This window comes from Bombus flavifrons, chromosome 17, assembly GCF_040668555.2.
Source record: "Bombus flavifrons isolate JBK064 chromosome 17, iyBomFlav1_principal, whole genome shotgun sequence".
Classification (NCBI taxonomy): domain Eukaryota; kingdom Metazoa; phylum Arthropoda; class Insecta; order Hymenoptera; family Apidae; genus Bombus; species Bombus flavifrons.
Window position 1 is genome coordinate 4,942,942 of NC_138458.1, and position 25,325 is coordinate 4,968,266.

General features: G+C 37.6%; 2 protein-coding genes and 3 long non-coding RNA genes across 5 annotated transcripts; 1 reads left to right on the forward strand and 4 right to left on the reverse strand.

Moving 5' to 3' along the window:
• Positions 1 to 1,524: 1,524 nt before the first annotated feature.
• On the reverse strand, positions 1,525 to 2,516 carry LOC138188647 (uncharacterized). Its single transcript, XR_011175596.1, has 3 exons — positions 2,415 to 2,516; positions 1,756 to 1,830; positions 1,525 to 1,613 (listed from the first exon to the last, which is right to left on the reverse strand). It is a non-coding gene; the product is annotated as an uncharacterized LOC138188647 (long non-coding RNA).
• Positions 2,517 to 3,413: 897 nt separating this feature from the next.
• Positions 3,414 to 5,914, reverse strand: LOC138188645 (uncharacterized). Its single transcript, XR_011175594.1, has 3 exons — positions 5,702 to 5,914; positions 3,996 to 5,107; positions 3,414 to 3,608 (listed from the first exon to the last, which is right to left on the reverse strand). It is a non-coding gene; the product is annotated as an uncharacterized LOC138188645 (long non-coding RNA).
• A 6,144-nt stretch (positions 5,915 to 12,058) lies between these two features.
• Positions 12,059 to 13,225, forward strand: LOC138188902 (uncharacterized). Its single transcript, XR_011175743.1, has 3 exons — positions 12,059 to 12,705; positions 12,786 to 12,838; positions 12,914 to 13,225. It is a non-coding gene; the product is annotated as an uncharacterized LOC138188902 (long non-coding RNA).
• Positions 13,220 to 16,584, reverse strand: CSP4 (chemosensory protein 4). Its single transcript, XM_069131046.1, has 2 exons — positions 16,380 to 16,584; positions 13,220 to 13,687 (listed from the first exon to the last, which is right to left on the reverse strand). The coding sequence occupies exons 1-2, from the start codon at positions 16,573 to 16,575 to the stop codon at positions 13,491 to 13,493; spliced, it is 393 nt and encodes a 130-aa protein (XP_068987147.1). The 5' UTR covers positions 16,576 to 16,584; the 3' UTR covers positions 13,220 to 13,490.
• A 196-nt stretch (positions 16,585 to 16,780) lies between these two features.
• Positions 16,781 to 24,176, reverse strand: LOC138188891 (protein sneaky). The gene is made up of 7 exons (XM_069131047.1): positions 23,886 to 24,176; positions 22,535 to 22,750; positions 21,816 to 22,117; positions 21,322 to 21,509; positions 20,358 to 20,884; positions 17,173 to 19,235; positions 16,781 to 16,911 (listed from the first exon to the last, which is right to left on the reverse strand). Exons 1-6 carry the CDS (start codon positions 24,174 to 24,176, stop codon positions 18,588 to 18,590), a joined length of 2,172 nt encoding a protein of 723 aa, XP_068987148.1. The 3' UTR covers positions 16,781 to 16,911; positions 17,173 to 18,587.
• Between the last annotated feature and the right edge of the window lie 1,149 nt (positions 24,177 to 25,325).

The window sequence follows — 25,325 nt, forward strand, 5'->3', positions numbered from 1 at the left end:
CGATGACTAGCACAACGTGATGTACCTTTGTCCTCATCATGTACAACACTGACGCGTTTGAACATCGCCGAGCAAATTACTGTACACACTTGTTGCCTTCAAAACTTCTAGCCCACTGTATATATACACTGGTATATACGAAATATATACAGGTGTACAAAATGCTGCGTAAGCGCAGCCGCCAATTCTTCGCAGTGTGTCGTAACTGACATTGTTCCTCTGGAAATCACAGCGAAATGGGCATCGCGTTTAAGTTCAAGAGTTTCATTCGAAGCATTAGCTTGTCCAAAAAGTGTCTTCCTTTTACAAACATGTCTTTTACAACAACGCATCTTTACACAAACACGAAAGCTAATCTGTCAAATGTTAAATATTTTAATAGAAGAAAATGTACCATACGTAATTCGATAGAATAATACAAAACAAAAATGTCATGCGTCTATTATTTCCTTATATAAGAAAAGAAACTTTCCGGACAACCCAATACATTTTACATACTTGCAACAATTTCATACAATTCGGAAACGTGCAAACACCAACGCACGATAGTGTACGTAGAAACCTGTATCTTCCAAACGCATCGTTTGGCCAAGCAAAGATCCTGTTTTTCAGGTCTACTATCTTGTCCAACGATACCCGACAAATTTCGTGGCTGTCATTCGGGATAACATCGAAAGGAATCAGGGCACTGTGACTGGATCGGTCGTCCCTGGAGTATCGTGTCTACCGTGCTAGTGGCTCACGCACCGTAGCACAGAGAGGCAACACAGCCGTCTTGGTTGCACCCTGAAATAAGGTAGCCCCGACGACGAACCAAGGAGCCGACGTGGGTGGCCCCAGAGAGATTTGCCTTCCGCTAAATATCGCCTTTGCGCCCTCGACGTGGGTGGCCCTCTCTCTTTCTCTCGCTGCTCGCTGGCCGAGGGGAATCCTCATCCTCCGTGGCGTGGCTGCTTTTGCCCTCCTTCGTCCTCCGTCCAGGAGCAACCGTTGTTGTCTCCTGTCCTCCTCCTCCTCCTCCTCTTCCTCCTCTATCTTCCCTTCCTTCGTCGTCATCTTCTTCTTCCTTCTCCTCCTCTTTCTCTTCCTCTTCTCCTTCACTCTGCCTACCATTTCTCTATGTATGCGTGATATTGGAGGATCGCGACGAGGATTCCTCTGGAAAGAAACGGTTCCAGGGAAAGGAGAGCGGCTCTCAAAGATGAATAGGTGTTATTATAGGTAAAGGTAATGAAAGATATTGTTACGCTGTAATAAATAGTATGCGGAATCCGAAGGCGAGCCCATGGTGAGCTGAGATCGGTGCAAGCTGAACTGAGACGGTAATGATCGGTGTTCGAAGCCGTTTCCCTTCTTGCTTTATTGAGGCTAGCCAGGCAACCCGTTTGAGGGTAGATTTAGTGTTTCACGGGGAAATTAAGGTCGATTAGAACCCGGCGAATGAGGAGTGGCGAGAGCTGCTCTTAGCGTTTGCACGGTGATCATACGCCAGGAGCGAGACGCACAGACTAATTGTCCATTGCCATTGTGCCCTTCTTTTTACCCATTTAAGCGATGATTAACGTTAATTGTTGCGTTCTCCGGAATAATTTCTTGATGGCTCGCCGATGGTCCTACGTGTAATTCTATGAAAACAATAAATGATTAATAATTATGAGATTAACGAATTAAATGAGATAGTAAGATCGTTGTTCGAACAAGTAGCAACGATCTCGTCCGACTGCACGGTAGATCGCCACTATAGAAGCAACTTACTTGCCATATTGTATCGTAGAATTTACGCTCGTTTATTAGCTTGAGGATAATCCAGGCTTTAGAACATAGACTTTCCTATTAATTGAATTATCATGAAAGTGCAATTAATTTCTAATAGGAAATAACTGAGTGCTAATAAAATTGTAGTCGACTCTAATTTCTTAATAAGTACAATTTTTTCACAAGTATCACTTGTCGTTCTAAGAAACAACCTCCTTCCTTTCAAAAAAAGATGACCCTAAAAGATCTGTTGAAACACTAACCTCAGCAGACTCGGTCGAACGACGGGTTTCGAAATTTAATTTAAAATTCCACGTTCATCTAACTTTCTGTAAACTCTTACACTGTCTTGTTAATTGCTAATATAACAATTTACCTAAAGTCAGATGAGCAAAAGAAACAACGACGAATGCACAATTTGAAATTGAATTTTGAAACCTGCTAAGGTTAATGTTCAGTTTTTAATAACAATACCTTTACCACCGACGAATTGTTAATTTTTTATCTAACAGAAATATAATTCTTCCTCGTTTTGCTTTATCCTTTTCGTACAATTCATAACAGGAGAGTCTGCCCTCCCTTCGACGTATATACTCGTCGTCGCTTGATTTGAACTACGCGCTCCCTAGGGAATTCTTAAAACGAAATTCCCCACGTACCTTGAAAATAACACTTATTTATCTATTTTATCGAACGTGCGCTACGATCCGGAGCGAAAGGGTCTGCAACTTCTCGAGCGAATGGCTTGCGTAATCAATTAGCACCCTCGGCGAGCGGCACGCGGAGGAATGTCGAACGTGTGCAACTCGCGGCGTAACGTTGCACAGCTAAGAATGAGAATTCCGCCGGAGAAGAAGACAGACGGAAAGAACAGGCAGAAAAAGTTGGCCAATCGTACAGTATAAATAACGTCCGGCGCGCGCAAGAACGACGCGAGCGAGGGCGTTTTTACGCGCGGTTCTGCCAAGAAGCAAAGGAAAAGAAAAGAAGGCGAAACAAAACGGAAGAGTAGGCGAGCTAAGTCGAAACGCGTATACAGTGGCGTGCAAAAGTTTTCGGTTGCATAGATTTTTCCCTCTCTTTTCTCTTTAATTTCGGTATCATTTGTTATATGTTATATTGTATATATATATACAGGGTGTCCCAGAACCAATAGCACAACCGAGGAGCGCTAGGATCTACGTGAAAAGATGTGTGAAATGTAGAATATGTCTTTTACGTTTGAGACTTCGTTGTTGAGAAAACCGAGCTTGGAATTTTGATTGCTATACGTAAATTTGGATAGTTGGCGATTAGAAAGATTGTGAGATCAGCTGCGAAGATATTTTTCCATTTGAGGCTTCCTTTTCGAGAAAACAGTTTCATCGTGTTTACTCAACAATTTTATTTCCTTCGAGTTAAAAAATATCCACGTTTGAATTTTACTTGGAGACCTGTCGGATGCAGTTGATGGCCGAGTTTGGATACAAGTTTTTGAGAGGTGAGTTGAATGTCGATTTCTTCTCAGCAAAGAAACCTTAAAAAATATCTCTTTTGTATAACTTGTCATTAAACGCATTTGTTTATTCCCAACGTCCAAGGGAAATTTATTATATTTTTATTTCTCTTTATTTTCTTTTTAGTAGTATTATTATTTTTCTGCCAAAATACCTACGTGCCGAATAAGGAGGAGCACGTTGAGTGTACGCAACATGCAACATGTCAATGATGCTGCCACTGATGATGATGGTAGAGGATTATATTTATTCCGTAGCGACGATTACAAAAGACGGAATAATAGTGAAAAATAGGTCCGATATATTCGCTGTTTTCGTTGGGATCACGAAGAATGTGCTGCAGGTTCGTGGTTCAACCTGTAGGAAACAAAGAAAATGAATGTGATATAGTATAAGCTAAAAATTGCAACATATTTGTTCCTTCTTTATTTATATAAATATCCATTTTTCATAAAAGAAGCAAAGTTTCCTGAGATTTCTTTACAAATTTCCTAGGTGTTGCATAGCAGGTGTTACATAACCTAAGTGTAGCGTTTCTTAAACTCGCAACATTTCACATTTTCTGTTACTCTAAGACCCTTCAACTTTTCCATAGTTAACAATCAACGTACGAGCAACGTACGTCTATTAATTTTGTCGCGTGTTAACGTCGCGTTATTTTCGCCGCAAGGAAAGCATGTTGCTCTATTTACGATGTTTCTCAGATCAGCTGTTCCATGTTAGGTTAGGTTACCCTACAGCGACTTACCAAAGTGTTCCAGCGCCCTTTAAAATAGAATAACCGCTCGAAAATTCGACCAAACGACTCGATTCCTCTTACAACTTCCGAGGTCTACTTTATCAGACGCCGTGTAAACGAAATTCGGAAAATCGGAGTGCGAATAAAGTACCAGAAGTCGCTCCTCGCAACTCTTCTACCCGAGCCTCTAACGAAACTGCAAAGAAAAAAAGATTTTGTAAATTCAGGTCGCTTGCATATAATATGCAGCGTTTTATTCGTCCTTCCTCTATTTCACCCTGCGCTTTTTTCACCTTCCACCTTTCGAGCGAGACGCGCGCGTGCACGATCGTTGAACCAGAAGAAAAAGGACTCACGATGGATGATGGTAGCGAGCGAAAGGCAGGAGAGAGAGCAACGATAGGAGAGAGGAGAATCGAAGTGAGAGTGGAGCGGTGAATCAGAGGGGAGCTAGAGAAAGGAGAGCTAGAGAAAGGAGAGAAAGAAGAGAATGGAGCGAGCCAAGAGCAGAGGCAGCGAAGGAGAGACGGAGAGAAGGTCAGAGAGGCGACACAACGCGTGTGGTCCACCCTGTGTTGGACGACGAGCAGGTCGAGACCAGGACGACGACAGCATCTTATCCGAGACCTCCGGATCGATCGATCAATGGCGAGATCGATGCCTTCTCGGGCCAGACCGATCGAGTACTTACTTACGTGGCACGCTCGGCCGCACAAGTATTTTTCACCCTGCAGGCGGCGACGACCACGAACGACCACGTGCATCGTTCAGTCTCGACAAACCATATCGTACGCGATATTGGAATTGGTCTGCTGGAAAAATGCCTTTTTTCTCTCACTTTCTGTTCATTCGGTTTTTTGCTCGCGAGAATTTCGGATGACTGTGCACCGTGTAGGCTGCACATCGTTTAAGCTACGAGAGTGAGAGAGGCAATGGTGCGGTAAAAGTGAAACTAAGGTCGTTGCTGCACGACCAAGTTTCTCGGTACCGTTGGAAATTATGTGCCGTCCTGTTATTTGCAAAGAAGCATGTCAATACCATCCAATGACAAAATCCGCAATCACTTAGTTGCCAAGCCAATACGTAGTTTGTAGCTGAAGATTCCTTGTAAACGATACTGTAAATAGGAAAATTAAAAAATCTTATTTTCTTTTATAGGGACACACCGTGGTACAGAATTCAAGAGAAATTTTGCATTTGTAAATAATTACTAATGGCGTTTACTGTATAACAGAATGTTTTTTTTTATTATTATTTAATTTTTACTTTACAATTTGTCCAGCTGGACATTTGGTAAATGTAACAGAATGCAAGTGCCATATGCGATACACATGTTGCAACACACGCACGCTGAATATCACCAATTTTATAACAATTCTTACTCGCCACATTATAAACCATATTTTTGTAATAAAGATAAAAAGAACATATGGAAAAAAGTGTATCTTTTGTTTTTGTACAAGTCGCGTGGAGACAAACAGGATTGTTGCTTACAGTGTTTGCAAATTTGAACCAATGGCACATTCGGTTTTCTGTATTTTCAACTTTTTGTTTGTTCATAATTGCAATACATCAATGCAAAAAGTAGCAAATTTTCTGACGCATCAACAAATAAAATTTCGAAAATCTATTAGGAAATTTAACGTTTTCGGTGACACTTACAGCGTTGTCTACATGATACACTGTAATTAAATTATCATTTAGTTTTTACCTGATCGTTGTTGGATGGATTTATCATTTAACGTCATTAAATGCGAAGGTAGAAACATCATTGAACCAGCTCTCTTAAACTTTTCCCTTTTTGATGAAAGCAACATACATTTGCATATTCCAAACCATTTAACTTTTCTTCCAAACATTTTCCTGTATCCTGTGAGCAGCCTGTAGAACGAGTGGAAAATCGTGGAATCTGCAAGAATCGAAGAGTTAACCAACTGTTGCGACCTGTTTGAAAAAACACTCCACTAACCTCCAAATCGGACAAATTGTGAATGTAAACAACTAAATAAAAAAAAAAAACTAACCTCACTAAAGAAGTAAAATACTCGAACTCGAAGATGGTATCCTGCTGGGAGTAGCTATCCACATGTTATTTATCAATTAAGTTAGAAAAATGTACCAAATGTTCAGCTGGGCAAACTGTAAAATACAAATAAAAAATAAAAAAAATCTGTTTGGGAATCGTATACCTAAAATGTATCGCACTGTTCACGTTACATACAATTTTTCTTATTTGTCCCTTTCATTTCGTCTTGGCCTTTAAATAATCCTGACGTCTTAAACCTTACGAATGTATTTTACTTTTCGCTTAAATTGCTATTTAAATAGCAAACTGTAACATGACGAGTATAAGTACTGGCGTTTTTTCGTGACGAGTATACTCGTCGAAAAAGCAGCCTACTGGTTAACGAACAGATTCATAGCGAAAAGGAACGAGGGCCAATATCACGGTTGAAAAATCACGCAAGAACCGAGGCCGGTGAACGCGGTGCCGGTTATAATACCAAGACGCAGCCGGTCACCTAATGCTAATGCAACTACCATTAGCAAGTAGTGAATCGAATGTAAAGTCGGACGTAAGGTGGGACCACACAGGTCGACGGTAGAGGGTTATACGGGGCCAGCAGATGCAGTGCCCCATAAACAGCGGGGCGGGACCACCCAACGCGCCTCTTCCTTCGTTTCGTTCCTTCGTCTGTTTCCTTAATAACCACGATAGCCGGCCGGTTGCAGCGCGAGAAACGCGTATATAGCTTAGCCACGTGACAGTCCGCGAAAGTGAACGCGTAACGCGCGCGAACCCTCGCCAGGATCACCGTATCTACGCCAATTATCGTAATTTAATGGAACAACGATAACAATTACCGGGAGAAGGGATCGTTTGGTGAACGAGAACGCGTAAATTAAGCCCTCGTGTAGCGTACACTGTGCAGTCTAATGATCTCGAGTCAGTTTTTTTCGAGCGGAGAGTTGATCGAGAGAAGACTGAAATCTTATCTACAAAATTCCACTTTGTAGCAATATCTTTTCTTTTCTTTTTTGGGACAGTTAAATGGACGAAGTTTTGTGTGGCGAGCAGTTTGCTTCTTTAAAAGTGTATCTCTGCGTGTAGTTTTATTACTGAAATTACTGAAAATTACTGAAAAGTTGGCAAAAACTATAACATTAATTCCCTATAGCACTTCGTACAAAACTGACGAATTGCACCGGTGTCGCATCGAGCTCGATTTTCTTATTGGGTTGGCACCACTTAGTTTCTAACCTAATAATTTCGATCGCGGTGTCGGTCGTTGCCGATGTTCACGCGCGAAACAGGGAAAGAAAGTGAGATTGCAAGGGTCGTAAAGTCACGCCTCATACTGCTTTATGGGGTTCGCGTGTTACCGATCCGTTTTGTTGAATTCCGCCGGTCCTCGTCGGATTTCCTCGCTTCGCCTGCTTCCACGACGTTTGTCACGTTGCTGATCGTTGTTGGGATACGTACATAATGCATAATATACGAACGACCCGTGGCGAGGTTTATTCGATACCTTTGAATTCGTATAATCGCGAGTACCTTCGTTTCAATAATAAACAACTCTCGTTAAATATGCTGAAACGTTTAAACAAGTTGTTGCCAGTTAGACTGGAAAATCACCGATAAGATTTAAGATGCTGTTACAATAATTATATTCTTCTTATAAATTTGAAGACACAAGAGATCGCAGCAGAGAAATATAAAAGGTACATTTTGTTCTTACTCTGATGGAACATCTAGAAATTAAAATGTACTGGCTAATCAGCCACACATTTAACCTAGTTAGACAAATTTACCAAATGTCCTGCTGGACAAACTGTAAAGCAGAAATTAAAATTAAAAAAAAAAACATTTAACCTTCCTCTTGTACGGACAATAAATTAAAAATATATAAAAGAATAATAAAACCTGTGTGGACATAAGGTGCAGCATTCTGGCAAACAGCAGCAGAAAGCTACATATGGAAGATGGAATAACTGCAAGCTTAGAACGCTTCATGGTGTATTAGGAACGAAGAAATTCAAAATTAAACGGAAATTCGACACTAAAGTTCCAGCACTTTTTTTTTATTATTTAATTTGTACTTTACAATTTGTCCAGCTGGACAAATTCCAGCAGTGTGGCATAAAAAAAAACTTGATTGTCACTACAAATGTGTACGAATATATATATGCGCATTGTCAGTCCGCAATGGCATCTGAATGGAGATGAATATTCACAAATCCCCAGAATAATAATATGCCAAATGTCTTCGTAGACAGTAGAGAAGAAAGGAAGAAAGATCTTTGTTGATCCATAACAGCCAACCTCTTCTTCTTATTGTTTACAAGTAGAGTTAACTTTTATGCGAAATCTATTGGTGTCTGTAATAATATGATAAGTCACATTTTCATCTTTTTTTCTTTTTGTTTTACCAGAAGTAATCAATTGCAGTAGATTCAATTGTCCTATACTTGTAAAATATATTTACAAAATTTAGATATCCTATTTAGATATCCTAGATACCCTAACCTATTCGAGGAAATCAGCTTCTCGATACAACCACCGAATGCTACTACGAATTAAATCAATGAACGATTACCTCGCTGATAAATTGGGATAAGTGTGCCGTTTGAAAATTCCACTCTTCTATCTTATCTGATAAGCAACGTCGAATAAACTCGTATTTGTTCGATGGAAACGTTAGAAAATTCATATCGCTCCATGGTTAAATTAACAGAGTGGAGCTGTTACGCGACACAGCTACACAGACTACACAGGCACAAGGGGACATAAATGGCTGTCGAAGAAATGTACTTTACGATTCCTCGGTTCTTCAGATAAAACGAACGATTTTGTGTATTCAGTTGTACCGTGTCACGCATTAATTATGGACGTGACTAAAACCACGTGTGGGAACATTCGAAGTTGGCTACCTGTCTTCAACCCAACACGTGTGCGCTTTCTCAGAGGCCAGCTTCCTATATTGCTGCGTCAGATTGACTCTCGAGAAGAGATAATGATAGCCAGAAGCTACTTTAACGGAGTAACGATGCTTGTTCGTCGGCCGTCCACCTATCGAATGCGGTGACAGCGTCGAGTACGATTTACATCGGAACGCATGGCCGCCGTTCGGTGCTCTTTAATATCGTAAAATGGAATTGGAAATATGGAACATGCCGACGCAAAACGAGATGAGCAATAAGTTGGTAACCTAGCGGTGAAGCTAGAAAAATTTACCGAACGTCCATATGTACAAATCCGAATGTAAAGTACAAATTAAATAATAAAAAAAAGAACAGCGGTGATCCTTAATTTATTTCACCTCACGGCACGCATAAATTAATTACTAAAATTCTGTGTCGAAAAATAGATTGTATGTTTATATTTATCATACACGAATCTGTCTATAGTTTCCTTTATTCGTATTAGCGGACCAGGATTGCCAAATTTCACAATTTCGTATTCGTTTTAAATATTTAACGTTGAAACTTATTGTACGTCCATATATGGACTGTTATGTCTTTATTGTATTTTTAATACAATATACCAGCTAATGTATCTTGGAAGATGAAAAACATACAGTAATTTTAATACCGATCATTATGCTCCCTAACTTTTGTCACTAAGTACATATAGCTGTGCTGTTTTCCGCTGTAATACTAACTCCAATTCGATATTCCGCAATATGAAATATCTTTCTTGTAATAATAAAGAATGTAAGAAATGGTCAGGTAATAAAAAATCAAAGATGTACTCTTCCATCATTGAGAATTATTATTTCCACGAAACGTATTGATGAAACGTTCGCCTAGATTCTACCGTGTTTCAAATTTTTGTTAAAATATTACAGCAGGAGCATAATTATTGTTTCAGTTCCACCTTTGATATATGACCGTTTTCTCGGAATTCTAGTGCGAAAAATTTTTTTGCGACCTTTCAGACCGAAACTGCTTGTCCTTTTTCAGACTCCTCTTTTCAACCAGCTAGGTTCTATTAATGACCAACGTGGTCTTCTCGTACAACTTGTTTTTCGACTCTCCTCGTTACGAAAATTAAATTTTATCCTATTAATATTCGTTATACGACAGCGAAATTTTAGTACCAATTCCATGATTATTTTACTAGAAGGAATGCTTAATTCGAATAGGTGAAATTACGCAAGTCAAGTCATCCGCTATTGTCGTATCCTACAGGCTAAAAATATTTTTCGTCTGAAAATTTAATGAAAAATTCCACGTTCATCGTTATTTCTTTCGTTCATTTAACTTCATGAAAATTCATACATTAATCTGATTAATCAATTTCTCAATTTTTGTTAATGTAAGAGTCTACATAAAGTTAGATGAACAAAAGAAATAACGACGAATGTATATTTTTACGTGCAATGTTTGACCGCGTCTTTTAAGGTTAGTTCTCGTATCCTAACCTGTCGATCTTTATCTCACACAACGCCACTCTCATCCTTTAAAAAGCTACGAGCGAAACGTTTGATTCATCATTGGGTTCGATCGCTAACGGAATCGACGGAAGATACCTTCTTCGGGGCAGTTGCTCGACGAGACTTTATCTTTTTAGGCTTATGGATTAGACGCGTTCACGAAACATGATTTATGCCGGCTTAATAGTTTCACGGCGGTTCTCGGCATTCGGCTAGCCCATAATCCTTTTTATTACCTCAAAGACGTTTCACGGTGACGGGTCTATCTATGTGGAATTCAGGTATCGTGCATCTAAAAAAGCCAAAGCCGGCAATAAAGTGTCCCGAAGAGTTCATAAAAGTCGGCGCTTTCACTGAAAACGCGTTCTCCTGTCCATTGGACAGCCACCGCGGGGCCATTAACTTTAACCTACACGCGATCCACCATTGACTGTATCGTGAACGCAATTTCCAGTGTGTACACGACACCCTTTTTCTTCTTCTTCTCTTCTACTTCTTCTTTTTCTTTCCTTTTTCTCTTTAAGTTCTTTGTTTCTAGTCACGCGCCTGTTATACACTCGTTTCTTTTTGTCTTCTCCCCCTCCTCCCTCCACCCCGCTCCACTAATTTTTTTTTCTCTTCCCTTCAGCTTCCCAATTTTTTCTTTTTTCTTTGCTCCCTTTGGAAATCTCGAATTTCTAGGAAAGCAGCAAAGGATTGTGAGTCCTAGGGAGATCCGACCACCCACGTGGAGACGGGGCTTTACACTTCACAGCCTGCTGGAGTGTCCGGATACGGGATATTTTTGGTAACTTTAAACCACAAAATGTAGCACAAGATTATGCAGCGTTCTCATTTCCCCTTTTCTCTCACTTGCGAGAGAGAGAGAGAGAGAGAGAGAGAGAGACACACACACACACACACACACACACACACAGGGTAAACAGTAGCGCTTCGACTTACGTGTCTTGATATTGGAGGTCTACGGAGGAAAGAACGTTTTGGATAAGATAATTTTATTTGTAATTTGCGCATGTGCTTTGGGTTGTACGAAATATAGAAATATGCAAATACGCAGTGGGGAAAATAAAAATAATCTCTTTTCTTATATCTTTATATGAATTATAGAAGTATGTAAATGTGTAATGGGGAAAATAGAGACATTTTTGTATAATATATGAGTGTTGTAAGAAGTGGAGAAACGTGTAAACGTGTAATGGAGAATGTAGAGATCGTTCTTTTAATAATTTGTGAATATTGTGTTGGCCTATGTAGAATATACAAATACATAAATATGTAACGAGGGGAGGAGATCATTATTTTCCCCATAACTTATGAATATTATTTTGGATTATGTGAAATACAGAGAAGTATACAAAATTAGAAGAGAAGTGTGCAAAATTACACAGTAAAGGAATTTCTTCGATATAAAATATGCTTACTTTTAATATTGCTCTTATTTTTTATCCTCGCCTTGATCTCGTTTTACCCGAACGTGTTAACATTTTCCTGTTGCACAGAAATCGAACAGAATTCGAGGATGAAGGACGAAAGCAAGCTCGAAAAATTTGTAATTCGTAATACATTTTTCACAATTTTTCTTCAAATAAAAATCCTTATATAACAATTAAGCTTTTAAAGACTAAGAAATAAATTTTCCCAAAGAAATTGCACGATTCGTAAAGCGATACCATCACCAAGAAAATAATTTTCTTGCATTCGTGTTGCAATGGCTGATACAGCCACGATGCAAGAGATACGAGAGATGCAATTCAATTAACTGTTTTTGTTATCATGACAGGCGTGCAATTGGTCGCAAATTGTAGTTCGGTCACGTCGTTTCTATCTGATTATAATCGACAGCTTAAATGTCGCGCAAACCAACGTCTATATCACAGCAAATAATTCGTCGAACGATGTAACGCAACTGCAATTTCTTGCATGACGTTTAACGCCATAGGTCGCGACTGACTTTTAATAGTCGATTGTTTCATGCAAAAAGACGTTCCGTGTCAAGGATCACGATGAGTAATTGACTTCGAAGGATAATCGAGGATTCGTCCGGCACTCGCGTCTTCCTCGGCGCTCCAGTTATTAGATCTGATTCCACTTTTAGCTGAACGCGAATTCAGGCCTGTCTCTATTCGAAGTTGATAGATTAGTCGCAGGCTCATTAATCACCGTTTAATTAGTCTCGAATTAATTATTGTGTTCGAGCGAGACGCAACAGATCATTTTCGCTAATAGCATGCAAATTAGATGAATCCTAAATGTTGGCTCGTGCACAAATAGTTTTTCGGTAATTCTGTCGTTGAAATTACAGTTTTTGTGACAGAGAATTAGACACGAATCTAATTTCTTGTTCTTTTGATATTGAAGGAATCTCAGTCGAACAATCTTCTGTTCTGGAAATTAAACATTTAAGACGTCAGGTATCTTAATTTTCTTATAATCAACAAATTTCAGTCGAATATGTTTCAAGGTCTGAAGCAGATTTTTTTTTACAGATTCTGAAACTATTTTCTCACTTGAAACATTTAAGGTGGACAATTTTCAAATATTAAACTTATACTTTAAAAAGTATTTTTCAAACTGAGATGAATAATTTTCAAACTTTAAATATGTAGTTCTCTCTAGTAAATGTAGGCGAAGGTATGTTTCTATTGAAAAATTGGAACTGAAATATTTTCAAGTTTTAAACGGAGCCTGTAATAAATAATTTAAACGCTAAAATATTTTTTAAACAAGAAAACCGAAAGGAAATAATTTTCAAGTTTCGTATACGTCTTTCTATTAGATTAGAAAATCAACACTTTGATGTATTTTTCAGATAACTTTAATTGGTTGTAATTACAATTATAGAAAGGCCCTTGATGATTTCTCTTCGAAGGAATGTGCAGATTTGTAAAATACGTAATACATTGTTTTAAAATGTTTTTATCATATAATCCATACCGATCAGTGGATGTTCTGTAAGCATTTCTAGCAAATCATTGCAGTGCATCATTACGTGTATACCAAGTAGATTTAATATGAACAAGAATGAAGCGAAGATAATCGATGCCATTGAATTACGAGGCTAATTTAGTCCACAGCTTTTTCTTTGAATTGGTTCTGAAGGTAACGTTGTCTGTAAGCTCCTGACGGGTCGTACTTAGCCTCCAGAAGACTCCATTCTTCCTCTCTATTGTCGATCAGATATTGCGAAAGCTTGTCCGCTATTTCTTTCTGCTTTTCGCTGCACGCTGAGCATCCGTGGGCTAATGCATCGGGCAAGTTTTCTGTAATTTCAATTATAAATCATTGAATTTATTTTTACACGCTAATTCAACTCAACGCCAATTTAAGGACCAACGTTTTGCGTTAACGTGATATTTCATTCGCGATTTCGGTAAAGACCATAGAAAAGGGGCTTTAATACAGCGATTCAGCTGATCTTTTTGGACGTGTTTTAAAAGAGAAGAGCTCGGAAGAGGTTCGAAAGTTACGACAAAAAGAAACTTGTACTTCTTACACTGCATCGAGACGAGTATAAGTGTTTAACCAGTTAGCTGTTTTTCACAAGTATACTCGCCATGAAGATATGAAAATGGCAATATTTTTTGTTATGAGCAGTATACTGGTCATGCGTAAAACGAGATGAAACAGTCATAGCTTAATTCTACATTATAACAGCAACACATACTCTGTGTCTGATGAGTATGTACACAATAGTACAGTATACAATATAAGTACATAATATAATACAAATTAGAGCGATAGTGTGATTGAATGTTCAAATTCCAAATTATTGGATATAGTTTCATTATGGACTTCATTGTTAATATTATATAACTAACATGTACTTGATTGGATGATGCTTACATAATCAATCAATTGCTCTCTAGTTATTCGTTACAGCACTAAAATTATCTTCTAATGGGTTAGACATGGTGTACCTTGAACGTATTTCTGTTACGATGACAAAATTTCATAGTAATATGAAGATTATTCCTCTCGTATTGTTCTTGCCAATAGAAAGATGACAAAAGACAGAAGGCCACCGCGTGAATGAATTTTGAGTTTGGAAATACTTGCAATTTCTTTTTTTTCCAAACGAGAATCCTGCTTTCAACAAAATTCACTCTAATGAGATTGGATCTTGTCGCAAAAGGCTAACACACAGCTTCCTAAAAAGAAGACAAAAAGTAGAGATAACAAACTTCCTTGCAATCAAGAATCTCAGCTGCAATGATGCGAGCAGAAATAAATTCTATACACGAGTAATTGTAACACGCGTGGATCCTTTTTCTTAGATGGCAAAGGACGCGTAACCGATTTAATGCGCGGCCTTGTACCTCAGGAATAGTAACGACGCTCATAAAATTGCGGTCGACCGTGAAACGACAACGTTCTGAACATCACTGGAATATGCATACGAGCGCACGGACATATCGTAATTGACTCGTCCGACATTTCTCTGAGCGAAGGTGCCTTGTAACGACCTTTGCGATGATGCTCTAAACGACACCGCCATAGCTTTTCTTCTTCCTCCTGGCGCTCAACCATAACCTCTTGTACGCGTTGTTTGTGTTTCTTTGTTTTGACTCGTTGGATGTTCGGTGGTTACGCCAGGCTATGACACATGATAAGTAGTCTTTAATTGGAGTCATTGGATGATTGTGTTAAACATGTGGAGGGTAAGGGGAAGAAACATGGAATGCCACTAAGTAACGACTTTATTATATTTAGATAATCGCGTTTTAATATGTTAGTGCACTACTGAGGGACCAAGGTCCATTGAGTTTAACTGTATTGTTCATAGCATGGACTCTAATATTACATGGGAAGGCCAGTCAGATTATTTTGATCCATTACTGAATTAGCAAAAATTATTGCTTTCATTTGATGTGTATTTTTCTTTTGTTATAAGTGTCTTCTTATAATTTAAAGTAATAGTGAATTAATAGCATATTCTATGGCACTGAAACTCTAATTGGGATGAGATAGAAGATTATTAGAGAAAGATGTGATTGTTTTATATTATCCTAATTTCTTCCTCCAAATTGAAAATTAATACTGGAACGAAATACATAATGCCTGCTTGTATTGTTATTGAAATAAATAATATCCAATCATCTTATCAGTATCTAGAAAAACGTTCAAGTAGTCATGAAGCTAAGCGTAATCAGCACAGACATAGAACAAGGAGAAAAGTTAAATGAAGATTTGATGATTTGGAAAGTCTAATGAAAAAGTTGAAAATTTACATAGTGCAACCAGAAAGCTATGAAAAGGAAGACAAGTTAAATTCTAAAAACTTCATAATAGCGAAGTTAGTTAAGGAAGAATCACAGAGCAATAACACAAATGTAATTAAATAGTAAGTAGGAAAATACATTGTACTGTAGCACATTGGTACCATAGTTAAATCATGCACATATAAATTATATTAAAACTAAGATAGAGGAATTAAACTACATGTACATCTAGTACATATAGTATTCCTAGTATTCCTAGGATTAGGAAGCGTGTACATGTAACAAGTAAATCACTACGCTAAGCCAAAGAACCTCCTTGTGATAAACGTACAGTCTGACTAAATAAAGTATTCTTACATTATTATAATAATATTTACAAGCGGTGAAAATAGAAAGAATGGAGACATTTCTTGTCCTATTCCATGAAGAAAATTAGTCATTCCCTGTTTCTATTCCAACGTTTTTACGCTCACTACACATTTTACTTATAATTTTTCACTATTCAACAGTTTTATAGCATCGAAATGCCACAAACAAAATGTAGCAGAACATAAAATAAAAATAACACAATAAAATGTATTTCATTTTTTAAATAAATACGAACCACCCCTATGCATACATAAATAATAAATTATCTAAATAGAACAACATACTATAATCGACTTATCACGCAAAACGACAATCATTCTCAATATATATATAAAAAAAATTTTTTACATAGGAAAAATCTCACTTTTAAGTTCAGCCGCGTCCGGGGTGCAAGTACCACGATCGAGTAAACAGTTCACGTATCCTTTCAGAAGTCTCTCGTTGTTCAGTACGAGGTTGATGTCGACGTCGTCGTACTTCGTCGTATATTTGTCTTCGGAATGTACTTCACCGAGCAGGAAGCAGATAGCAGCCACGACAGCAATCAGGACAGTCTTCATCTTCGTTGAGCGGAGATTCACCGTTGCTGGCTTTTTCGATTACTGAACGTCCAGCTCGTTAGCGTGGAGATCTTATATGTCTCGTGCATGGCTCGTTAGTAGCACGAAATCGCGGCCAATTACTTATCATACCTAAAGGAAATTGTACCTACCGCGTAATTCCTTAGGAAAAATGCGCACGGAAGGATCATTTTCTTGCGCGCTACGATGTTCGACGAACCGAGCAATTCTTGTTAATGTGGATGAAATTCGATTTTAGCTTGCAACAGGTGACCGGTACCTCTATTGTTCCTCTTGTACGGCGTCCATATGAAAATGTTGAAATACCAGAGTTCCCTACAAATTTTGAAAATAGTACAGTAAAACGAAGAAATGGCAGAATAATAGAATCATAGAGTAATAACATAGAGAAACAATAAAATTATAAAACAGTAGAGTTATAAGACGAGAAAATAGTAAAATAGGAAAATTGTAAAATTCCATAATCAATTCCATGTTATTAAAATTGCCCCCTTATTTGCTTGCAAAATTAAATACGTATTTTTACAGCCTATTGAACGTTAAAAAATTGTTCATAAAATATCGTAGAACTGTCACCTGCACTCAGGAAACTTATATTTCTGAATCTAACAAGCTATTCCTTTTCCAGGAACTTTAACCCTAGTTTGTCGCGTTCCCCTCGAGCGCTCTTCAAATGATAAAGTAATAAAATGGCAGAGTAACGAAATGACAAACTGATGAAGCAGTAAAACAGTAAAACGGTGAAATAATAAAATTATCCTTCTTACATAATTTAAAATGCTGCAAAGAAGATGAGTAGAACTCGAGTTTTCTTCAATTACGAAATCATGGATACAACATTTTAACTAATAAGAACAGTATACGTATTATGTACTTTGTTTTTTGTACAATACTAACAATTATAGCAATCATCGTTAAATTCTCTTTATAACAACATACAGCATCTTGCCTCTTCGTGTATGTGAACGGAATTTAACCAATTTGCGAGACCTCATGTCGTATTCAAGTAGATTCGTCGCACAATCGCAATTTTTCCTTGAATTATGTGAAACAGACGTAAATCGCTCCGCGTCTGCAACTCATTATACTTATGTTAACGTTACCTTGATACATCGTTGGCTTCGTGGAAATTTAATGGAGATGCGAGATTCCTCGGATAATACCATTGTATTATAAAACTAGGAATGATCCTACTTTGTGCTCTTGAATGTTTTGTATTCCGTTCGAGCATCACAGTCCTCATAAATCCAACATAGTAAATGCACGTTTTAAGTTCTCGTTTCTTCCTCATGAAATCTGAGACTTCTTGTCGAGTTTGGTACGTGAGATTTATACGTAGAGATGGCTTTACCATCTCTGATGATATCATAGTTTCCCGAAAAATGTTTCTAGCCACTACTACCTACAATCTTGACTGGTATCATTGGTACCTCGAGGCGTAATATTGATCCTATCATATGTATTTTCCTCAAAAGAATACGTAACCTCTAATCGTATGTTAAACGTTGGAATAAATCGATTTGGCATAAATTTAAGTTTCCTTGTTTTAAATTCTACTGGTTTAATCACAAATCACAAATACAAGTTGTAACAGCTGATGCTCATTTAAGTGGCTACCAAAAGACATAAATAAGGGATTAATGTATTCATATTCAATAATTAGTATCCTAGTACACAAATAAAGAATGGTTATGATTACAGTACCACCATCCATATAATATAATTCAGTAATTAAGCTTATTAATTAATGTCTTCAGTTATAAATCTTCAACAAGTCTTTAATTCTTTAAAGATTAACGTTGCATTAACTCAACATTTCATCTGAAATTTTTGTTGCTTAGCTTACATCATTGTATTTCAACATTGTGATTATAAAAGCGAGCCTCAAGGATTTTTTCAAACATGTCGAACGAGTTACTGTGTTTATCAATAATGTTGCGTTTAGGCAACTTGTACGAATTATTCCATTGCTTGGTCGACAGTTAACTGAACTAAAAGTCACTGCGTTGCGTGTCGTACTCTTCCGTTTCTGTATCGGAAAATTCAGTGCAAGCATAGCAAATCTTTCCTACGTCTCTCCAGCATTCAGCGCAATGCAAGAAGGGGCAGCCTGGAGTGGTGCATGCTCGGTACTTTGGCCCTTTTCTAGGCTCAGGATCGCCGCAGATTAAACATCTTTCCCTGGCACAGGCGAAGTACTTGAGCCATCCAAAACGATCCGGCCATTTAAGTCTCACGGCCAACCAGAAATTCACCTCGTTTTCCAAATGACGCGTTCTCACCATATTCTTCACCTTAGCCTTCATGAACTTGGTGTACGAGAGCCTGCGTCGTAAACTCTCGTTATAGAGGTACAATACTCGTCTCTTTTCTCTTCTTCGATAAAAGAACGAGCAAATGCCACGACGTAATCTCTCAGTGTAGATGGACGCGAAGATCAGGAGGAAAACTGCGATGAAGGTACCGTAGATCCTGACGATTACGTAAGCGGGTAGTTTCGTGGGTCGAGGAAGGCACGCACTGTTCGAAACCACGGTTTTGATTCGTTTCTTCACGTTGAAACCGCGAATTGCGTTTCTGATTAATGATGCGATCACCCCCGTTCCGCGAATTTCCAAACTTAGGTCGTGGTGACCTGCCTGAAAAAACACATTATTTTAGAACGATGCGAACTGTAGATTCTTTTGCAAAATATATATGTATCATTACATTATTATATACTATTATTATATTATCATTATTATATATTATAGTTATATATACAGGGTGACTCTCCTAACATGACGACTTAAAATAACTCGCAAATTATTCGTTGTAAGAAGAGATGTTTGAAGCAAAAGTTGCATGATATCTAGGGGTACATAGTGCTATAATTTATTTTTTATTACCTTACTTTTTTAACGATATACTAGGGTCACGTTCAGTTTTTTAAAGGGAATGTCTAATATTTTAGATAGCCTAGATACCATGCAACTTTCGTTTGAAACAATTTTTCATACAAAGAATAACTTACGAGTTATTTCAAGTCGTCATGTTAGGAGATTCGCCCTGTATGTAAAATATGTAAGTAATTGCACAATATCTGTGATTCTCCGGGTTTCAATCGTGCAGTCAAGTGGAAAATCAAATGACTTTCACTGACATTAGTACATTGTATTGTGTTGCGACGTTTCGTCAACATTGTAGTTCATTTCTCGAGGGTAGGTCTGGAAATGCCATTTTCACGTACTATTCATTGTGCAACTGTGACACGAAGCTGTTCAGGTTCATCATTGACACGTCAACGTCATTCGTGCATAATTTTCTAAAATAGTCTTAACAAATTACTCACTCGCAGTAAATCGAGCGGATACATACGACAGACCATCAGTTCAAGATTACAGATATTATCGATTTCGGAGTTGACATATTCTCATCACCACCATCGCTGTCCACATTGAAAAAGTAGATAACGCGCTATTATTATTAACAGTATACGTGCGAATCTGTCTAATAATCTTTCTACCTCTACCGCTTCTGATAGATTTGGGAGAAACCGGTGGCCTGCCGGTTGATAACCGAAATAACAAAACGCCGATTTATAGGCAACCAGTCGATAAATGTCGATGCTATGAAGCCTATTAGAAGGCTGCCGATAAGCAACGTGTTAAGACTTTCGAGTGGCGCATGTATCATCTATCATTTCAACTCCTTAATCGTGAACCACTGATACTTAGAATGATCTACCCTATTTATATCCTACTTGTACAAATGAATTCTACCTGAGCGTACTCCATATAAGCGTGCCTTCTGATTAAATCCAACACTTCATAAAATAACCAATCCAAAATAACGAAAACACTGGCCGTGATGAGCTCAAGAAGCAATTTAACTATCTGTCCAGTCAAATGAGACCTTTCGGTTTTGCTCGGTTTCACACTGTAAGGATCAACAAACTTTCTCCTCTCGATTTTCTTGAACGGCAACAGAGTCATACTACCACGTGCTCTTCTTCTTGCGTCTATCTTGCGGAAATAGGGCGACACATATATATTGTCGAACTCAATGTCATTCAAATATTCGTCGTGGTATCTCTGAGCGTCGAGAATGATTTTTAGAAACACGAAGGACAAGCATCTTTTTACGATGGTCATCACGGACTGGAACAATCTTCTCCGCACTGTGAATTCGTGTATTACCGCTCTGGCAGCATACGCCGAATCTTGAAGATCCAAAATCACTGGCGGCTTCCTCACTTTGTATTGCAACTTAGCGTCCTTTAAGCTTCGGCTGAATTCGTCCCGAGCACCTTCGAAGAAAGATCGTCCGGGTGAACTTTAACACAGGAAATCGCGATTCACAAACGGTGCCTGATGTGCGAGCCTCTCAGAAGCCAAACTGGTCAACTCCACTTTTGGTTAATTGGTTATTTTAATTACATAAATTGACATTTATTAATATTTTCTTCTCGGGAAGCAAATGATCTACATTTATGAGTTCATTCGTCGCGAGAAGATGACATAAATAATAATAAATTCTAAGGTAATTTTAAAAGACATGGATCAAGTTCTACGTCTTCCGTGGCTGGCGCGTGACTAATAAGAGAAAAAGACGAATCTTTTCTAACAAAATAGATCGCATCAGGCTTGGACACGTTAACCGGTTAATATGTTTGTAAAACGATTATTTTAAAATAATATTGAACTTCCGTTCAGTATTTAATAGTCAATAATTTTATAATAACACCTTTCAAAGCGATGTATCCTTCGCCGATGCCACTATCAACCTTTCCTTCAGGATCACAGATACTAGAACCACCCAGTGCTTGAACCAGATTACAGACGAAAGTCAGTTTCATCGGCCAACACAACAGCCAAGCAACAAATACGCTCACTGCTTCGTAACACTTGTCGTAAGCATTACCGAACATGTCCCTTTAAGATTATTTATACATATTTGACAATATAAATTTAAATTTCTAACTCACGAGAAACCTATAAAAAAAAATGTATTGTAATTTCCATTAAATAATTGAAAAGCGTTACTTCAAATAAAATGAGGAAAAGATAGAGAGAACGTAATTTGATAGTATAAATAATAAATGATAGAAATAAAATAAATATTTGGTCAATTTTATAATTAGCGAAAGTTGCCAAATATTTTGATTGGAATACTCGGGCAATATTAAAATTAAAAGCTATTATAAATTGCAAGATATGTAACAGGTTTTTCAAACATACCTACATCTTCCTGCACCTCGACTAAGTTGCTCCTCGCATCGAGCTTCGATTTTTTTCTTATATTTAGCTTCAAATATTTCTGCATCTGATTTGGCTTCTTCAATTTTTTTCTCGTGCTTCTCTTCGATTTCCTTGCTTCTTTTTGTATCACCTTGCAACTCGTCCAAATAATCGTTTTCCTCCTTTAATCGTAACATTTCTTCCTCTCCCTCCACTTCTTCGACAATCGGGCTCATTAAGTCCCTCACCGAAGAAAGCGTGTCTTTTATCTCATTTGCATCCGCTTTCATAGCAAGGATCGCCTTTTAATAAATATAACGATTAAAAATGAGAGGAATTTTCGTAACTGGCGCCGACGTAGCAAAAAAATCACGCAGACATTCGTATCTCTACCTGGATCATACTGGATGTTCCTGTGCTTTCGGAAAATTTTATTCCAAATTGTGTAACCCAACAAACATTGAAATAAGCATCGAAATTATTTTGGCTTTAATATGAATTCGCTCAAAATATGAATTTTAATTAAAATATAACGAGCAGTGTTATTTGAGCTCCCTAATTTGCAGAAAACACAGGAATCATGAAGTTGCATATTTTATTTTACTTAGTTAATACTGTATATTTTTTTATCCTTTCTAATAAAAATCGACGTTTCGCGTAGACATCGTAAGAATTAATTTACACTTATTTAATCGTTGTTAACAGAATAGTAGATGTACCTGTTGAAACGGTTTGAACATTAAATCAAATCTTGTCTTGGTAAGGTTGTACGTCAACTGTGTAGTGCAGCCGAATGTTCTTACCACCTCCTTAGCGTTATACACTAAATTAAACAATGGCCCGGCAATGATGTATCCAAAAATCAGTGCTCTCAACATACTTCGACCTGCTCGGCCAAAAAACGCTGGTATCGTCAAGATGGAAATACACCTCACCTATTGTGTTAGAAATAAGTAACAAATATTAAATGGATAATAAATAAGTCCTTATATATATATCCAATTTCATATTTCAATATTTCCAATAAGATATTTAGCGTTTTTATTAAAATATGAAATATATCGTCCAAAATTTTGAAGAAAAACAACAGCAGTTCTCGCTACTGACAAGACATAGTAACACCACTTCGTTATTCGCAAAGCATCTCGCCTGCGATGTGTTAACAATGGTAAATATCGAATATGTTCGTTCTTAAATATTGGTTACTTATTATTGTAAATATTATAAATATTCAGAAACTGAATAACAGGTATCCGAGATCTTATCCAGGTAATTTAACCCTTAACGCACCGACTTTTAATTGTGAATATTGACCGGCAACTTCAACTTATTTTCATCATACTTCGACTTGCAAGTTTTTAAGTGTCAGATTTTAAAGAGTAGAGCGCCGCACATCGGTGGTGCTTGAGAAACACACTTGGTCCATTAAGGGCTAATAATAATATCTGATCCGAAGCAGATGGAAGAATTGTAAATAAATCATGAAAAATGTGTGTGGAATTATAAATAATGGACTGCTTGATTTAAAATTTAAAACGTACGGCGCGAAAAATATTTATGTATACGAAGAATGTGACAAAGAACAAATGTGGAATCCATTAAATACGTTAAAGAATGATTTCAGCGTTATATCATGACGAGCTGTTCGTTCATGCGAATCAGGCTTAATTACAACAGTCGTAATCAGTTAACGGATTGTGATCAATTGCAGTTACACGCAGCGGATATAATCGCAATTACTTGACAAATAACGTTACATTTCCAATGACTAAACGAGCTTCGACACGTGCCGAGAAAAACTAGTTACGAAGTAATCTTCGAGAGACGTATCATGAAATATATCGCAGTGACTGTTAATTTTTCTTTTCTAATCTCGAGTACACGGGAAATTGTAGTGTGGAAAGTTAAACAATAAATCATGTGTTTATTTTCGGTGGAACTGCACTTAAATTTTACCTGCGTTACACTTGCTTTACGAAAGTATCAACGAAGGTGGTGTGTTTCTACTACGAATAATAGGTAGGAAAATCATTTTTAAAGATAAAATATTCCGGAAGAGTTGATTATCACCTGAATCGACAAGGCACATCCAATTGACAGCATCATAATCAAAATACCACCAAGGCTCACGCTGGTATACGCGTCGAACTGCAGGTCGACGATAATGCATTCGTATAGAAGAACAGCCATAAAAAATCCGAGCAAGAAACCGATAAAGGCACGCGACTTCTTATGAGTGCCTATCGGATCAAAACAAATACGGAACAAGATTGGGAACTTGGCCTGGTAATGCTTGAGGAAATCTTTCTTAAATTTCTCCACTCGAAGACCGAGATTGGTCACATTCTCCATTCCGGGCATTTCTAGTATCTTGTACGCAAGAGTTTATCTGGTAATTGCGTGTAATCAATTTATGCAACTCGTTCGAGTCAAAGTATCGTCGTTTCGTTGGTTAAAGAAGAAATCCTTGACACGTATTTCTGAATCCTTATACTAAAATCTCCTTCTTAAAAGCACCTCGTAATTGTATTAGTTAGATCTGTCGATCGTGAAGTCATAGGGACTTTCGTCAAGGAGCGCCTTGATAGATATCGAAAATTGATGTATTGCAACAGTCGTTATGTAAGAGAATTTCTGTTTGGTGATGCGATAACTCGATGCCCCTCAAGCTATCGCTTTCTAAGTAACAAACGAATCAATACTAGCGACCTTTACTTTTTCATGACTCGTATTTATTGGCTGCATTTTACCAACATTCTAACAATTTTTAACAGTAGATCGGCAAATTAGTGGATCGTATCGTCGACATAAAGCATACACGCGACATTTGACGAAATGAGAATTTACGTCTCACGGGTTCTGAAATACCGACATCGAAAAAGACCGGACTTGTTTCTTACGCCATCTGCGATTTGCTAAGGGGAACATAGAAATGATCTACATGTCATGTCAGTTTTCAACCTCTATTTAATCTCAACCGAATCGAAAACGATAAAAGCCAGTAGCCATGAGAAGATCTTCGTTCGTTACACGCATAAACGCAGACGATCTAATGAATTGTTGAATGATTCACAAAAGAAAGTTACAACGTTGATTATGCTTGAAATTAAGATTAAACTTTATTGTGTAGATTATTAAGAGATTGTGAACAATACAACTACAATGCGAATACTTGTGCAAAAGTTGCTCATTTTAACACAGAATTAAACGTAGAATTTAATATATCGCAGAATAAACTTGGAAAGACATGATATTATTAACTTTCGAAATGTTTCAGTATGATACTTTAACATAAGCGTAAAACAACTACGAGGTAAAAATACATGATTATGCAGAAATCGATGAAGTTATCTAACAAATGCTCCAACTATACATGATACAATCGCGATCACAGCCAATCAGCTCATAATATTATTTAAAATACAATTCATAATTCTATCATATACAATGATACAGTTAGCAATTGTATATGAAATAATACTAAGTGTCCAGGTCTCACCACGTGGAGGT

Coding starts and splice junctions, on each gene's coding strand:
- CSP4 (XM_069131046.1), bottom strand. CDS start 16,575: ATGAAGACTGTCCTGATTGCTGTCGTGGCTGCTATCTGCTTCCTGCTC. Junction 13,688..16,379: donor GGACGCGGCTGAACTTAAAA/GTGAGATTTTTC, acceptor TTGAAATTACAG/AAAACTTGCCCGATGCATTA.
- LOC138188891 (XM_069131047.1), bottom strand. CDS start 24,176: ATGCCCGGAATGGAGAATGTGACCAATCTCGGTCTTCGAGTGGAGAAA. Junction 22,118..22,534: donor TGTTCAAACCGTTTCAACAG/GTACATCTACTA, acceptor ATTTATTAAAAG/GCGATCCTTGCTATGAAAGC. Junction 19,236..20,357: donor CTTATATGGAGTACGCTCAG/GTAGAATTCATT, acceptor GTGTTTTTTCAG/GCAGGTCACCACGACCTAAG.